The sequence below is a fragment of the Vipera berus genome (assembly GCF_964194415.1).
Source record: "Vipera berus genome assembly, chromosome: 3".
In the NCBI taxonomy this organism is placed as follows: domain Eukaryota; kingdom Metazoa; phylum Chordata; class Lepidosauria; order Squamata; family Viperidae; genus Vipera; species Vipera berus.
The window spans coordinates 124,517,425-124,535,377 of record NC_138204.1 but is presented as its reverse complement, the minus strand read 5'-3'; the positions used below and the strand labels follow the sequence as shown (position 1 = coordinate 124,535,377).

Below are 17,953 nucleotides of genomic sequence, written 5' to 3'. Positions count from 1 at the left end.
GACAACTGCTTCTTCATCAGCCACTATAGCAGGGGTTCCCAACCTGGGGTGTGAGACGATATTCCAGGAGGTGCGAAAACTTGGGTTTTCAAAATTATAGTGTATATGCATAAATCATTGCCGTTATTTCAAACTTTTGTAAGGGGTGTGAGAATATATCAGAAGCGTTCTAGGGGTACGGAGTATAGAAAAAGTTGGGAGCCGCTGCACTATTGCCTCATGTTAGATTGGTCCTCCCTTCCTCCTTTAAAACTCTTGTCTAGTTTCCATTTGGCTAAAATACTAAATACTGTAGAGTAGCTGGAATCCAAAGTATGTTTCTTACTACTTTGTTAGTAGATTTAGAGTGGGATATTTTAATCTACCAAGATGGGTATTTTAATCTATTGCATTCATATGTAAAAAAAATTAAAAAGATTGGAAAGCAGTCCTGGATGTGTGTGATGACTGCCAGCAATATCATTTAATTTTATGATCTTTAAGATCCTTGTAAGCACAATCTGCAATTACATTTTTCTTACTTTATAACAGCACCATATAAAGATCTTCTCCATCCCTGTTAATTTTTTTTAAGAGGGAAGTCCACCCTTCCTGCTTTGCCCCAACAGGAGATTCTATCATACCAGAGAGTGTTTTTTGCCCTTTCTACTGGTACAAGTCTGGCACTCTGGTCTGCCCACTGCACTTCATCCTCTTTACACAACGGCCCTCGCTCTGATGGGTCAAGACGTATTCTGGCAAGCATGCCCCCACTTCTGATCCCCATACACTGTCCCTGAGGGCATTTCAGGTTGGGCTGCCTGCCATGAAAATTCAGATTTTTTTTTATTATGTAATTTTTGTTTTTACAGGTTCAGTATCAGGATGGTGCTTTTGCTTTCCACTGAGGAAATTGACAAGGGTTCTGACAAGTTTCCCATTCTAGCCCAAGTGACAGGAAGTGGGAGTTCATCAATCAGGGCACATCAACTGCAATCAAGACAGAATACCTGGCCATCCCTGTGACCAAAGTAGAGGAAAAGGCTGAACTCTGGCAAAGGATCTCTTAAGCCGGCTTCGTTTTCAAATGGTTTATCCTCAGAAGAAAATCTGCTGAAAACTGTAGGATGGCGAAACTTCAGTTTAGGCTTAGAGTTTTTCTTGACTACTGAGAGGTCATCTTCATGTGCCCAAACTGTGGCACAAGCATGATCTAGCAGCTTTTTTAAAATGCCATTTCCTTGTGAAACTGTCTTTGTTCATCCCCAGCCCTCAGCTGAAGAAGTCATTCTGAGTTAGTCCAGGTTTGAAGTGATTTTCCCATTCCCCACCCCCCAATGAAATGTGGGCCATCAGTTGCATCTAGTGCAGGGGTCTTCAAACTAGGCCCTTTTATGACTTGTGGACTTCAACTCCCAGAATTCCTGAGCCGGCCATGCTGGCTGGCTCAGGAATTCTGGGAGTTGAAGTCCACAAATCATAAAAGGGCCAGGTTTGAAGACCCCTGATCTAGTGCATTTCATTGATGCTGTGGTTGCTGCTACTGTATGGTCACATTTATAGGATCTGCTCAGCTTCTATTGGACTGTTGAAGGTGTGTCCCTCCCTTCTATCACTTGATGTTCATTTGGCTTCAGCTGGAGAGAGAATGCATATGTGCCTTCCATTCAGGGGTTTGCCTTGATAGTACTTGTCTAGCACATTCCAAGGTGTTTATTAGGTCTTAAGTGGCCTTCTTATAAACACGTTTAGCACTCTTTTTAAAGATTTCCAGACCCCTGTTTGAAAATTAGATTGAGACTAGTTATGAACTGCACAAAAGTATTTATTAGATTTTTATCCCTCCTTTATTACTTTATAAGGAAAAAAAGAAAGAAAAAGAAAGAAAGAAAGAGAAAGAAAGAAAGAAAGAAAGAAAGAAAGAAAGAAAGAAAGAAAGAAAGAAAGAAAGAAAGAAAGAAAGAAAGAAAGAAAGATTCTGCTAGATGTGTGATGTTAGTCCTGTTTCCCTTGGTTGCATGTCAGGTTGTCCACTGCTTGTATGTAGTTGTACATTTTATTGTTTCTATTACTTTGGTGGGGTGGGACAGTGCCCTGTTCACCGCCCTGAGTCCTTCGGGAGAAGGGCGGTATAGAAATCAAATTATTAAATTAAATTAAATTAAATTTTGCCTGCTCCATTCTGGCTTCATAACCATCTGGGCTACTTCCAGCATTGCTTGACACAAGGACAGAATTAGACTCACCACTAGCATTACCACACTCTTACAATATTAGTTAAAGATGGTGCTTCATTACCACCAATCGTTCCTTTTTCCTTTACCCTATTCCTCTGCTCTATACCTGTGACTATTTCAGCCATTTGGAGGCATGGATTTAGCACTTTACAGTAGAGCACTAAACCTACATTTAACAGTAGATATAGTACAGGTAATCCCCGAGTTACGAGCGTTCACTTAACACTCGTTCAAAGTTACGTGATGAGCGTCCCCTAGTGCTTACAAGCAAGGCCTGAAATCATGAATATTGCAGCACCATGGCAGTCATTTGCCCTTATGAGTGACTGCAGGGGCTCTGCAACATTCACCCTGATTATTCCTTCCTGCCCCCAGTGTCCCTAAGCACCAGGTCTTCAATATTCACCCTGGGAAGATTGAGATCCTTCGCTTTCTTGGCTGCTCCAGGCCTTCAGTGCATTTGCAGAGAATGGAGGCCTAAAGTAATGCAAGATCACGCAAGATCAGTGGGGTGAGATTTCATGCTATTGATCTTGTGTGATCTCATGGTACTTTAGGCCTCTGTTCTCTGCAACAGAGAATGGAACCAAAGCTGGGGACGCTTCCACATGCCTCCAGAGGCTGGATAAGGGCACCGGAGGCCTTTTCCAGGCCATTGCAGCCTGGATCTGAGGCCGGGGAATGCTTCCTCCCCCCTCCCCCCTAATGGCCCAATCCAGGCTCCGGAGGCCTTTTCCAGGCCGTTGCCACCCGGATCTAAGTCTGAGGAACACTTCTGCACCCTCCCCTACGGCCTGATTCGGGCTCTGGAGGTGTTTTCCAGGCTGCTGCCGCCTGGATTTAAGGCCGGGGAATGCTTCTGTGCCACCCCCACGGCCCAACCTGGGCTCCAGAGGCATTTTCCAGGCCTGATTGGGCTGCAGGGGGGCTGCAGAAGCGTTCCCCAGCCTCAAATCTGGGCAGCAATGGCCAGGAAGAGGCTTCCAGAGCCCAGATTGGGATGTGGTGGTGGTGGTGCATGGAAGCATTCCCTGGCCTCAAATCCGGGCAGCAGCGGCCTGGAAAAAGCCTCCAGAGACTGGATTGGGCCGTGGTGGGTGTGGAAGCATCCCCTGGCCTTAGATCTGGGTGGCAGCGGCCTGGAAAAGGCTTCTGGAGCCCAGATTGGGCTGCGAGGAGGGGGAATGGAAGCGTTCCCCAAGCTCAGATCCGGGTGGCAGCAGGAACCGTGGCAGAGAAGAGATGGATCTTTTGAAGGTGAGTGCGGCGTGGCAGGAAGGGAGGGGGAAAGTATGCGGTATCTTAGTGGGTTGGGGAGGCCTTGGGAGCCTGTTCCATCACTAGGCCCTCCATGGCCTTCCCCATCCTGAGATACCTCGTTTGCTCAACCAGCCCCGTGCATTTTAACAAGCAAGGAAGTAATCTCGTTCGAGTTACGAGATTCACTCTATGAGTTTTTGAGTTACGAGTGAAATGGGCTGGTTCCATTACACTCGTAACTCGAGGACTACCTGTACTATGCTGGAATGCTAGACTTACATCCAGAAATTGCCTGACTGGTGGATCAAGCAGCTTTGAAGATCATTCCAAACACATGCCTGTCAAACCCTACCATATCTCAAAAGAAAGAGTGGTTAGTTATTGTTCTTCTACCAGCAAGTGATACTTGAGGGAAAAGAATACAAAGCCTGCAAATCCACTCGTTGTTTTCCTTCACTTGGGGAAAAGTATTGATATTGAGGCCCAGATAAGGGCATGTGCAGATGTGGCCTTTGCTGCAGCTGATCAGACTTAATTGCTACAGCAAATTACTGAGAAGCAGTAAATCTTTCCAAAGTGAAGCCAAAGATGTTATGGGACTACAAGGCCCAGCATGTTAGCTGGGAATTCTGGACTTTCCAGCCCACCAAATATGGAAAAAAAATGCTGCATTTTTAAATTATTCAATTCTTCAGAAGATTTGATTTCAAATGCAGCCACTCCCAACTTAACCATGAACAGCAGTCATATTTGGCATTGATTTTCCACATCTATTATTCCTATGTACAGTTTCAGATTGTTCTTCAAACTTGAGTGGCTTCCCACTGTTTAGCTCAGCTCACTCCACCCTATTTATCTGGATCTCTTCCCTGGAGATAACCACAGAGAAGGTTAAATGTTATAAGACAGCAGTGTTGATTGCGAGTTGTAGAAGAATGAGAGAAGAATGAGCCATATATCACTTCCTGAATACTCTAACAGCAGCACAGTAATAGATGGAAGATGCTTACACATACAGTACATTGGCATTTCACCATTTACACCTATCCAGGGCAGAAATACTGTATGCCTTGGCAACATCAGTTTCTGTCATGTTTCCATGGAATTGCCTTCATTTTCTTCCCAGTCCATGAGTGAGACAGTCTTAAGTCATTTCCAATTATACTGACATTAAAGTAGCACTTCTCTCTTATGCTGGCCCTGTCCAAGGAGACCCCTTGAAGAGTATAAAGTCTTTGTCACCCATTACTTTGGAGAGAAGTTAACTCAGTGGTGATGACTGGAACCAGAGACGGTTGAGGTAAGATAGGATAGGAATTGTCTGACGACAACAAATGTTTGATCCCTCAAGGCTGGGTGGAGAACACTTAAACTCACAAGTGGGAAAGACCCTTCAAATCATTAGGGAGGGAATGGTCAAGGCCTAATTGATTTGTCATTGAATAAGCTTTTGTGGATCATGGCTCACTTCCCTGGAAGGCATTGGGTGCCTCTGATAAAGAAGTCTGTTTTAAAAAGTCCATTTTAAAAAGTGAACAAATTGGATAATCTTTGAAGTGACGCACAGCCGTTTGTTTTTCTTTTCTGAGTCTACATAGGCTTCTTCAGTTCAGAATGGAATTTGTTATTCTTTCTGTTCCCTTTCCACATGTTTGTCCTTGAAGCAGTTCCTATTTTTAATATTTTTTTCTGTCTATAGCTGTTTTTGAGGTATATATTACAAATGATTGCGTGAAGAGTGTGTGGTATCTAAAGCTGGCCCAGGGGCCAAAGTGCAGAGCGTATAATATCTGTTCTGGTTGATAATCAAGAAAGTGGCAAGAAATGACCAAAAAACCCCCAACAACCCCTGACTTATAAAATGCTGGGGCAAATGCAATTTGAAACATACTTATAAATTAGTGCTAAAAGATTCAGGATGCATAAATCCACATTCCATCACTACTTTCAATGGAATCGGAATGATACAGAAAGCTCTTAGCACTTTGCTTGGGGTAGGGGGGCATTTGCGGGGGAGTCACTGGAACAGGACAAAACGTCAAAATGCCATCCACAAATATGTCATTAAAACCCTGCCAACAACACATGAAAAGGAGTGGAACGGCCATCTTAATATATATATATATTTTCTGTCTCTCTGGCTGCCTGATTTTGCTGCAACTAGGGGGCGTCCGGCTTTTTGCGGTAACACTATTCTAAATGCTCATTGCACTACAGTGTTTTACTTCTGAAATATGCAATCATTTTCTTACAACAGAACAAGGTAGATTGGAGATAAATATGCTTATTACTAGGTCAGAAGATACAAACTCTGCTTTAGTTGTGCGCTGATAGCGTTCTATTTTTATTAAGTTAAAAAAAATGTTTTGCAATTTTTAAAAAAAATTATTACTAATAGTCAGTGCTTTTTTTGTAAAAGAAAAAGGTGCCGGAACTCACACATGTCATACAACCCGCCTTGCCTACCCTACAAGGTTCCATCCAAAAAAGGTGCTGGAACTCCATTCTGAGCGTTCTATGAGAAAAAAAGCCCTGCTAATAGTGAAGTAGTCCTATTGACAAATAGTCATATTGTGGGGCTAATAAAAACAAATGTCTATGGAGATTTTAAGTGACCCAGGTCACAGTGGTCTCAAAAGTGTTTTTTCTAAAGGCAACTGGACATTGTTTTTCCTTGGATGACAAGCGAAACATCTTCCAAGGAAAAACAAAGTCCAGTTCTCTTTTGAAAAAGCACCTTTGGGACAATAACTAGGGATGTATGAGAATGGTTTGATAAGGCAAGGGCTAAGTTGACTTAGAGGAAGAGGGCTTTAAATCACAAATAAAAATTACACAGTAGTAGCACTGTATGTAGCTGTGAAGCTGTATACCACTGCAATTGAGATCCAGCTGGAGTACATTTCAGCCCAATTCTCATGTTTTTTAGTTGTGATCATTCATACAAAAAATCCTCTGCAAATTTGTAGGGACAAATCGTATGCAAATGAGAGACAGAACAATTTTTGATGTATCTTGGTTGCCATATCAAGATGAAATTAATCAGCTCTTGTTTCTTGGAATATTGCATGAAAATGTGTATCCAAGTGTTCCATCTTAAGGACTGTTTTTGACATGCATAGTAAGTATGACTTTCTTTTAGAGACAGGTTTTAAAGTTCCATTATGTTAATTTTTTTGTCTGTTTATTATAATTGAAAAAGAATAAGTACCAAATCCATCTATGGGTAGGAAACTGACAACATTCTTAGAAGTCCAATAATTTGCACTTCATTACAAAAACTATAAGAATTATAAGGCAAGCAAGCAAGAAAAAAGGAAAGAAAAAAAGAACTTTGTGGAATGTCAAGTTTGATTCAGAGACTCTTGTCATCCCTGTGGAAAGTTGCCTTGATGAAATGGAAACTTTTCTATATAGCTTCAGAAAGATTTTTGTAAAAAGATAAACCATGCATGAAAGGAGGGTTCCACATAGCTTGTGCATGCAGCGAGAATGTCTGGATTCCCATGAGGGGCTGCTTGCAATTCTTCGACTTACAGCTATTTGTTTAGTGACCATCTGAAGTTACAACAGTACTGGAAAAAATGTGACTAACGACCTTTTTCACACTTACGACCATTGCAGCATCCTTGTGGTCACATGATCAAAATTTGGACACTTGGCAACTGGATTTATGCATTTATGACTGTTGCCGTGTCCCCGGGTGTGTGTCATGTGATCCCCTTTTCAGACCTTCTGACAAGCAAAGTCAATGGGGAAGCCAGATTCATTTTACAACTGTGTTACTAATTTAACTTCAGTGATTTGCTAACAACTGTGGCAAAACTCACTTAACAACTGTGTTGCTTAGCAACAGAAATGTTGAGGTCAATTTTGATCGTAAGTTGTGCAAAGCGTTGGAGTTTTAATCTAATTGTGCGTAAGTGGATGGCCTCAGCCTTCAAGAAATGAAAATAATTGCAAATTGCAAATTTATTCCATCTGTATAGCTGAGCACAGATGGAATCACTAGCCTCACTCTGTTTACATGGAGCAGCCAGCCAAAAGCTCACATGCAGAAATGAATAAGAGACAGGATAAATCCATCTCTTTCTTTTTCTCCACTTTTGTGCTCCAGGCCACAGACACACTGTTTTGGAAACTAGTGAAAGGAATGCTATCTCATTTCCTCCTACAGCTTTCTCTCTTGCCCAGGTGGTCTTTAAGCAACAGAGCTTTTCTTGCAATGCAAAATGTGGTTTGCCTGGTGCCTCCCGTAACTCACCTGCTTACATGGGGGATGCTGTCCCACCAGCTCACCTGTTTATCAGATTATCCTTGGTGCCCTGACAGAATCACCTTGTCTAATGACGATCCTGAAGCCCAACTTATCCCTAGCTTAATCTGAGACGTAAGAAACTAATATATAGGTTAGTTTATAATGTATCATAACTTACAGTCTCACCCGCACCCCACCACTACATTCATAACTGTCTCTACAACTCTATTCTCCTTATAAATAATGTACATTCTGAGCCTTTCCTGTGACTGAGGAGATTGTATATGATCCTGTAGATAAGCATTTAAGTCAAAACAAACGATTGCTACAGGATATCCCAGCAGGATGTTAAAGTATAGAATACAATACTATACCGAATATATTTGGATTACAGAGAATTTGCTGTCTCCCCAAGATAAAGCAAGGGGGCACAATCCAGGAAGTTCCCTGTTGCAAATTCCGCTGAAACAAGGCAGGATTGTGAAGGAAGAATCTTATATCAGCTAGATTAGTCTTTGTCTGGGGTAAACCTTACATTTATTTTAATTTAGAGCTAGATTTAATTCACCAATAGAAAAAAAAATGTTGTTAATTTTCCCAAGGTAAGCGCAAATACTGTCTATAGGCACTTACCGTAAATTAGAGAGCTTAAGGTTACCCTGGAACATTTTCTTTGCTTTTACATCTTTTATAAAAGAGAAAGACCAGGGAAGAGTACAGTGTACGGGTGAAGGAATTTTCTCCAGATTTCAGTACGGCGGCAGAGAAATGTTACTGAGTTGGGCACGAGAAAGGAAGATTTCTCCTTCATCCCCTTTCATATTTGTTAGTGCAGGGGTAGGCAACCTTGGCTCTTTTATGACTTGTGGACTTCAACTCCCACCAGTTGAAGTCCCCGAGTCATAAAAGAGCCAAGGTTGCCTACCCCTGTGTTAGTGGAATGACAACAATCACATATATGCAACACACAAAAACATTAACGATTGCTATCTTTCTCATGTCAAGTCAGAATTAAGAAATAAGAAACTGAAGAGACATTAGGATCATACCATAACAGCCTCGGTACATTGTTCAGGTTTCAGAAAAAACTCAAGTAAGTTGCCAGCAGAGATGTCATCATTGTCATTCTACAAAACCTCTTCGTGCATCCATATATGAGATCATTCAGGAAATAACTGTCCCAAGAGTTGTACTAATTCAAGAACACCACCAAGCGTATGAATATGAGTAAAAATATGCTAAGCCGGGAGACAGAAATATTAGCCCCAGATATGCTTGATTCTTTTCAAATATTTCCATGATGTAGAAAGCAGTGACATTTCAGGTTAATGCCAAAGAGAAACAAATCCCTCAGTGAGAGTGTTAGGGAAGAAATGTTGATTGTAGTGTCTGTCCTGAAATTATATTCTGAGTCATCAGGATTTAATATATCATGTTATTAATAGAACTTTTATCTACAAATGAATCATGTATTTTATGGTGCAACATTTCTAGATTTTGCACACTGACCACTCATGTATTAACCCAGAGATACACCCAGACATGCATCTTTGGTCTTGTTGCAACAATCACTATGCTTCTCTGCAGTTCTCTACTGACCCTCTGGGATGGTGAATGGGCTAAACATATTAATGGAATCACATGTATACCATAGTTTTCATTTACACACACTTGTGTTGCAAGAAGCATGTAATCTTAAAGATGCATCACATTTGAAATCATGATGCTGGTTTTGTTGGGTTTGCTAGTTTTGAAGATTCATTATCTGCCCTTATCTGCCTAGCTGTCCCTTAGAACTGGCAAATTGATTTGGAAGAACTTGACAAATTCTGGTGGATGAGATGATGATCAGCACAGTACAGCTAACTCTTTGAACGGTGTTGGTTCGTTATTCAGATCCAGCTCCTCCTATTGATGTAGAAACACAAGATATGCTTCCCAGGGCCTCTCCAGGACATCCTCCTAGACTGGCACTTTGTCCAGGGGTGCTGGGTGCCATGTTGCTACAGTCAATTTTCTGTATCTCTTATGCCATCTGAGGGTCATTTGTATTTTTACAGTCCAAGTATGGTAGCTGCAAAACATATGGTACCCTTACTCTTACTCTTACCTTGCCCTGAACCTTAACCCTAAAGGAGTAAATAATGAAATATATGGGGAGTAATTACATAAGCCAGAATGAAATTTAATAGCTTCTAAAGGTCATTTAGTTTTGATCTGCCCCTTGTCTTATCCCAGCCTCATTCGTCATTTGGAGTTAGAATCTTAACAGTGATTCAAAACTCCCTTTGAAAAATAACAGCCTAAAAAAAGGTTTTGTAAGCTCACTTACTGACATCCTCACTTACTGTGCTATCTGAAGCAAGTTAGCAAGCAACTTTAGCTTGATACTGATTTGAGTTACTATTTTAAGCTTTCTTCTCCCTGGCTGTAATCCTTTTATTAAGAAAAAAAACACTTCCGCTTACAAAGAAAAAGGTGTACTTTTTGGCACCGATGAGAGCCAATTGGACAATAAAAGTTACATTTACTTTAGCCCTTACTGATCCTATTTCTTCTTTCAATTTGCACCTCACCTTTCTGCTAGAAGGCACTCAAGATAGCTAACAAGAAAAAAATGGAAACATAAACAATATCTGATATGAACAGTTAGCAAGGTTATAACTAATTCTAACTAAAAAGATCTGGCAAAGAGAATGTTGAAACATCCTATTCCAATAGATTGGGACGCTGAAAGTGCTAAGGAAAACGAGCTGATATCAGCCCAATAAGGTAGACCAGACTCAGAAACCAATGCCATATTGTAACAGCTACAGTAACAGAAACTTGCAAGTCTGGATGTGTCCCTTGGGCCCCTCACTTTATATGTCTATGAATTCAGAAGGGATTTATTTGATATTTGTTTCAGATTATTTGCTTGGCCTGGGCTCAAAACTCTTTTATTTGTCCGTAGTCTCTTCCTCTTCCTCCTGTCCTTTAAGGCCATTCTCTGTGTCTTCTAAACCTGTCAATTGAGGTTATGGGTAGAAACAATTAAAGTCCAATAGAACACTATGGTCAGTAGTATTAAAAATACAGAATTCTTCATGTATCAGTAGGATCAACGTTCTTTACAGATCATCCATCAAGATCACTGTGGTGACTTCCATACCAAATTTGGATCTAAGGATCAGGGCCTCTGGGACTGTAGTATCATCAAATGCTAAATGTGGAATGTTGGATTTGGGCCCATATTTATTATATTATTTCAGATTCAAATAAGGCTTTTTAGGCACCACTGACTTTTTTAGGAATTCAGAAAATTCTTCCTGACAAAAGGAGTATACAGTAATCACAGAAATCACTGGCAGGGTAAAATCCTTAGACCTCTGATCTACAAAATCAAGATACCTTCTCACTCAAATAGAAAACTCAAAACAAGGGAGAAGGACATCAGGCCTTTGTTGATTTCACATGGTTTTTAATCCACGAAGAATTATGCAAACTATTCATAATATTAGCAGAATATCTATTGGGATCATTAAAGACATATGTAACCAATAGCTCTGAAAAACTCCATTTGATAAATTTCTGCGGACACAAAGGAGAAAACCATAACTTGTTTTCTTCCCCAACTACCAGATGTGTAATATGTATCTGATTCTCTATAATGGCTCCAAAGGATGACAATTCTCATGCACTTTTAGTTTTTGACCAGATTTCCTTTGGCACTTTTCTTATACTTCCTGATACTGCCATCCAACTGCATGGCCTGACCCATTTCACATGGGAAATTTATTTTCTTCCAGGAAGCATCTTTTATCATGAGAATAATCTTTTGTTGTATCTCTGAAATTGTCATTCTTCACATGCGGAATGGATCAGAGCTGAGAAAGACTGCTGTCTAAGTCTCTGGAAAACTCTGCCAATTAAGGTAGAGCAGCCATTGCAAACATTGTTCCCACGTCATGTTTTGAACTACAATTCCCATTCTGTACACACCTAGAGATGGTGGGAGTTGTAATCTAACACAGCTGCAGTAGACCCACATTCAGAAGACTGTAGTCGATAACAATTATTTATCCACAGCCTAATTCAATACTAAGGCAACTTCCTAAAAATCTATGTCACTTTAAGGCGGTATTGTGCTGGTATTCATACTGTCAGTTTTGCGGTACTTAGGAATCTAGTTTGGACCCTGGATGTAATTTCACACATCTCAAAAGTGAACTAGTGCTTGCTTTTTGTAATTGCATTACCTCAAATGTTATGTTAAGGACTCTGAATTTAGAAAATTCTTTGGGAGCATTTACATTGCAAATTTGCTAAAAATTCAATAGAAACAAAACTGGCCTGTCAGTTTTGGCTGAATGTGGATTTCATATTCTGTATAGGAATCAGTTCTGAACCCTTAAAAAGCATGGCTGCCTTTAAAATGAAGACATTCCCATGACCCAATTTCTATTTAAGGGTTTTATTTCTATTTAAAGATCATAAATATGAGAGGTTAATATCACGAAGGACTGTACAATGTTTTTCTAGCTAGATGTGGCATCTTACGTCCAAATCACAATTTTTTTTAAAAAATACCACTCCAAAACTGAAAGGCCCTATTTGGTTTGTTTAAAAGTTCAGTGATGTTTTATAAGGGGGGGGGGGGAGAACGGGGAGGCAGTGTACATTCCACCAAGATTCTCACATGAAGGAAAAGAACTAGGTTAAAAATAAGAAAACAGAGAGGGTATAAAAGGGATATTTTCTATACCCATAGGTTAAAACAAACTGAACAACTAGGGCTGCAGCTGACAATGAAACTCTCTCAGGAAACTTAAGTCTCCGATAACAAATAAAGACTCTCAACCAAGACAGGATGCAGACACACAGCCAAAGGGATATGGGAGGCAAACAAGCTGTACTCTATTGTCTTAGCATATGCTCTTCAGACATTTATAGAATTTGAGCTCACAGTGAAATCACTCCGTTCGTTGTTCCTTCGTGCAGCAAAGATGGGGATTCTTCAGCAGGTATTTTGGCAGCTGCTGCTTTTGGGACTGACAGTTCAGCCCAGTGAAGAGGTAGAAGCTTTGTGTTCTGGGACTACTTGCTACACACTGAATTTAGGACGGTTTAGTTGGATCGAAGCTCAGCAAAAGTGCAAAGACAATGGGGGTAACCTGATGACTCTGAAAAGCCAAGAGGAGGCTTTGCTTGTCCCACAGCTGCTCACCAAGATGCCCAAAGGGGAAGCTGGCACAGTTATGGAGGTAAGATTGTGGATTGGGCTTCACCGAAAGAAAGGCAAATGCTATGAGAAACATCGGCCATTGAAGGGCTTCCGCTGGGTGACAGGCGGTGAGGACACCCAGTACTCTAAATGGGGACAGGAACCCCGGGAAACATGTGTGTCAAATATGTGTGTGACCCTTCAGGGGACTCCCCTCTCATCTCGGGAACTGTCCTGGGTAGACAGCCACTGTGGTAATGCAACTGCCGGGTTGTCAGGCTTCTTGTGCAAGTTCAGTTTCCAGGGGATGTGCCGTCCACTTATACTGGCAGGGCCAGGCGTGGTCAGTTACAGCACCCCTTTTGGTGTAGCCACTGATTTCCTTGTCACTGTACCCTTTGGCTCTGCAGCTGAAGTAACATGTGAACCCCAAGGAGAGGAGATACCTAACACCTTCCTTGTGTGCAAGCCACAGCCAAACAGCAATATCTCTGAATGGAGCAGCCCAGGCCCATTTTGTGCTTCACCCACTTATGGCTGCAGCTACAACAATGGGGGTTGCGAACATGAGTGCCTGGATCAGGGCAAGGGTTTGTTTCAATGTGCCTGCCACTCAGGATACCAACTTAGAGGGGATCACCTTTCCTGTGTCCCCGTGGACTACTGCAGCTCCAATCCATGTCAAGGACAGTGTAAACCATACCCTGGTGGTTTCCAATGCCTCTGTGCTTCTGGTTATATTTTGGCTGATGATGAGCGGAGCTGCATTGATGTGAATGAGTGTGATGCGCCTCAAAGTCCTTGTGAACAAATATGTGTGAATACCAAAGGGTCCTTCATATGTCGTTGCAACCCAGGCTATATGCCTGCTGAGTTGGACCACCAGGCATGCCAAGACATTGATGAGTGTGTGAGGAACTCACCATGTGACCAGATTTGTGTAAATACTCATGGCTCCTTCCACTGCTCTTGCCACTTAGGATACCAGTTGGAAGGTATTAATAGTTTTTCTTGTCTTGATACTGATGAGTGTCAGGAAGAACCTTGTGAACATATGTGCATCAATCAAGTTGGCAGCTACCGGTGCTCTTGTATGGCTGGCTGGATTTTGGCACCTAATGGGATCTCTTGTCTCTTGGATCCGACAAGCAGCACCTCTTCACCACCCACTCAGGGAGGAGAATGGATCCCAACAGACATTCATCCTGCTTCAGAGTTACCAGCCCTGCTGACTGAGCCTTCACTTCAAGCCGAGCTAGAAAGAGTCTTTGCATCCCAGGATTCCACCCTTCAACCAGCTGTGGTCAGCACTGGACTGGAGAACAAACCCCAGATCAGAGATCAGAGGATAGATAAGAAGAGTCATGACTCTAAGCATTTTTTATATCATATCTTGGGTGGTGTGGGCATTTTATTCCTGGTGTCTTTTGCCCTAGGTTGGGTCATCTACAGGAGAATAAAAGCCAAGGAAGTCAAGAAAAATTCTAAGAATGTCACAGATAATTACTCTTGGGTACCAGGTCAGGGAGAGACCAGGGCAACAGGAAGCAAGGAGGGCTTGTAGTCAGAGATGTGATTTTGGTGTGAGAAGGAAGGAAAGGGAAGATATACGTTGAAACTGAAATTATTAAAAGCTGTACACTGATAATTTTTCATGTAACATTTTGCAAGAGGACTGCTACGATTGCACCATCAAAACCACAAGGGTGAAACTAGAAACACAATCTTTTAAGAGTAACTCTATCAAGATTTGTATCTCTGACAACAATGACAGATTTGACTTTGCAATACACTTTACGTACATGCTGGATGGTCAGTTGTTAGATCAGCCTTCCTCTCTTGCCTAGGGAGCAAGTGGTAATTTTTTATAAGCAGCACATCTGCATTTACATCCACCCATTTTTTACCTTACTACTCCAATGCCAACTTTATATCAAACCCTTTTTAAAAAAAATGTTATGAACAGAAGAAAGCCTATTCCTTAAACTAATTCCAATAGAACCACTGTGATAACAGCACAGTCAAATTGTCTTTCAAATTACTTTTGTTAATTGTGAAGTCATGTCCATTTTCACCCTTGGGTTTAAACTAATTGTGGTCCATGGAAATCAGTTTGAATGCAATCAGAGGAATTGAATTCACAGAACTGAAATTTAACTTGTCTTGAATTGGCTGTACTTGGTTCAGTAAAAAGGTACTGCGTGCCCGCTTAGACTCCAGATTCTGCCGTTTTGCTGCTCACCCAAAGCTTTGCTAAATGTTATCACATTGTTTGGGAATGACTCAGTCTTACTGAAGCAGAAACAGCTGCGTCCGAGCGTCCTCTATGCTTTCCGTATCAGTTCATGAGGAGGAGGACAAAAATATAGAGGCCGTTTATGATCCAAACGTATTTCATGACTGGGTGCTTGAGGAAAACAGTTCTGGAGAACAGCAGAAATTTGAAACCCTTTCAAATTTAACTGTATTAAAAGCTGAAGGTTGTTCAATAAAATGTGCTTTATGCCTCATTCTGGCAACATTTTATAAAGGTGGTAATAGCAAACGTTGCAGACTGTCTCCATCTTGTACATCTAGTTTTGAAATTTCTCTTTTTCAAGGCTATTTCTTTAAAAATAGCTTGGTCAGTCTGTGTGATCACCCATGGGGAGAAAGTCAAAAATGTAAGAGGATTTCATTTTTTTAATATTTGATTGGTTTTCAGTGTGCAGAGTATATAGACTGAAAATGCAGGGTTGTGGTAGGGAGAAAGGTTTGTTCCCTCCATTTAAAGAAGCTCCATTTTCAGCTTATGTTCCTCATTTCTTAGGACTTATGATGTCTAAAGTAATAAAAGCTGGCTGGATGATTTGAGGCCAGTCGATCTCTCCTAGCTCACAACATCAGGCTTAGGTGACAGCTAGAAATGTGAAATATATATTCTTCTTGGCATTTTCCCACAAGTGCAGGGTGCATAGAGAAGGGTGGGTTAGTAGTTTATTCAAATCACCTTTTCTGCAGGGTTTTAAAGGCTGTATTTAGGGTGATTGGGATCTTGAATTCCACAAATCAGCCTTAGAACATATATTCACAAACATCTGGTGAGATGAGGTAAATAAATTGTGAACATCTCCATAATTCCTTCCCTCTGCAAAAAGTATTTACAGAAGTGTTTGATATTATAACAATTTTTAGGAGTGGCTATTTTAATACCTGATTTGCAGCTGCTGGCCAAGATTTTCCACTGAAAAATATCCTCCATTCCTTCTTAGACATTCTAATTGAATGTCTAAGTAGATATACATTAATTTAAGCAGATATTCTGTGTATTAAATCTACATCACTCTCCACTCTGATAACATTATTCAAGAATGGGATTAAAACAAAAATAACTCTTCCTATTAGAAATCCCACTGGTTTCTGTTAATTCCATTAAGACTAAATAAAATGGCTTAGTCTGGACTAAACCACGCATATAAGATATTGAGTCCCACATTACCACAAACTAGCTTAACATAATGAGTTTGCCATAGCCCACCAGACACATCCTGTTCTAAGCATGCAGAGGAAAACTTTCTTCCTGAAGTTATCTTCTCTGTTGAATCTTTTGTTAAATCAAGAAAGCCATAGAAAAATTCAGAAGTCTGACTGCCTGGATATTTTAAATGAATTTCCTTATCTTATTTTTGTACAGTTGCTGGAAAGAGAGGAAGACGAAAAGTAATATTTGAAGAGCATGATACTACTAGTAAAAACTTAAATTCAGATGCCCTGATATATGCAATTATGATACAAATAAAGGACACCTATCTATGCTCAGTTGGGAAGCAGGATAGACAACCTAGATTTGTGGGCCCATACTGATTTATAATGATATTTTTATAACAAAAGAATGAAACCCACCATTCACTGAATGGTGAAATATTCTTTTTCCATTGGGAAAAACTGGGTATATAGGTCTCTTCTAGATTGTACGAGGTGTAGTAAAATATTAATATCCTATGCAGAAATTTGGAGACACTGAGATCTGAGTCATCTAGTCTTTTCCTTTTAAAAGGAGGGATTGTATGTAGGCAGTCTTGGAAAGCATATGAACTGTAATAGTGGAGTCAGTGTTCTATTATAAAACATGTAACATAGATGTCTCTCCAGATTAATTTCCATGAAATAAATGTAGGCTAAAGGCTGGTAAGCTGCACCTATTTAGATATTGCTGGACTTCAACTCTCATAAGCCCCTAGCTATCATGATCAATGTTCAGAGATGGCATGATTTCGAGGCCAAGATAATGTGGAACACCGCAAGCTGTTCACCCTATATGAAACAGGAGAACATCAGGAAAAGCCTCAGCCGATAGCAGCAATTAGCCAACCTATGCTGGTCTCATAACCTAAGCGGAGTCAGCCCTGATAAACTTCTTTGATGAATGGGGTGTGTGGGTGTGAAGGGACTCCTAATTCCAATGGTAAAACGAATGCTGAAGAAATTAAAACAGCCACATACCCAGCAGAAGGCAACGGCAACTCACTTAGGGCATGAACGCAGACACAAAAATGAGTGCTACATATGCCATCCCTATCTTGCCTTGTATATTGCTCACGTCTTATCAATTTGTCTGCCTACCTGCCTGCTTAGTTTCATCTGGTGTGGGGAAATTCCATCGAAAATGAAACCTGAAAATATTGTGATTTAAATGCTTTTCTTTCTGTTCTTCGCCTTTTTACTTGTGGCTACTACAACGTGGTTTCAGAATAAAAACAATAAAAATTCCCCTGCTTTGAAGACTACGGTGTCTGTAACTCTCATACTTATTTTTCTTACCCACCCAGCTTTGAGCTACAGCCAAAGATTCCTGGGCTAAATTCAGAAAGGTCCGCACCCTTCTTTTTAGTAAAGGGATATGTTCAGGTACCTGAACCTCATTGATTCTCTGCTTGTTTGTTTGCTTTTTTAAAAAAAATCTCGGCTTTATTACCTTCACAAGCAGAGGTAGTCCTCGACTTACAACCACTTGCTTAGTGACCTTTTGAAGTCACA

The 17,953-nt window shown here is 40.8% G+C and overlaps 1 protein-coding gene across 1 annotated transcript; it reads left to right on the top strand.

Moving 5' to 3' along the window:
- Window positions 1–3,181: 3,181 nt before the first annotated feature.
- On the top strand, window positions 3,182–17,682 carry CD93 (CD93 molecule; the record flags this gene model as incomplete). The annotated part of the gene is made up of 2 exons (XM_081325574.1): window positions 3,182–3,473; window positions 12,583–17,682. 2 exons carry the CDS (start codon window positions 3,182–3,184, stop codon window positions 14,499–14,501), a joined length of 2,211 nt encoding a protein of 736 aa, XP_081181700.1. The 3' UTR covers window positions 14,502–17,682.
- Window positions 17,683–17,953: the final 271 nt, after the last annotated feature.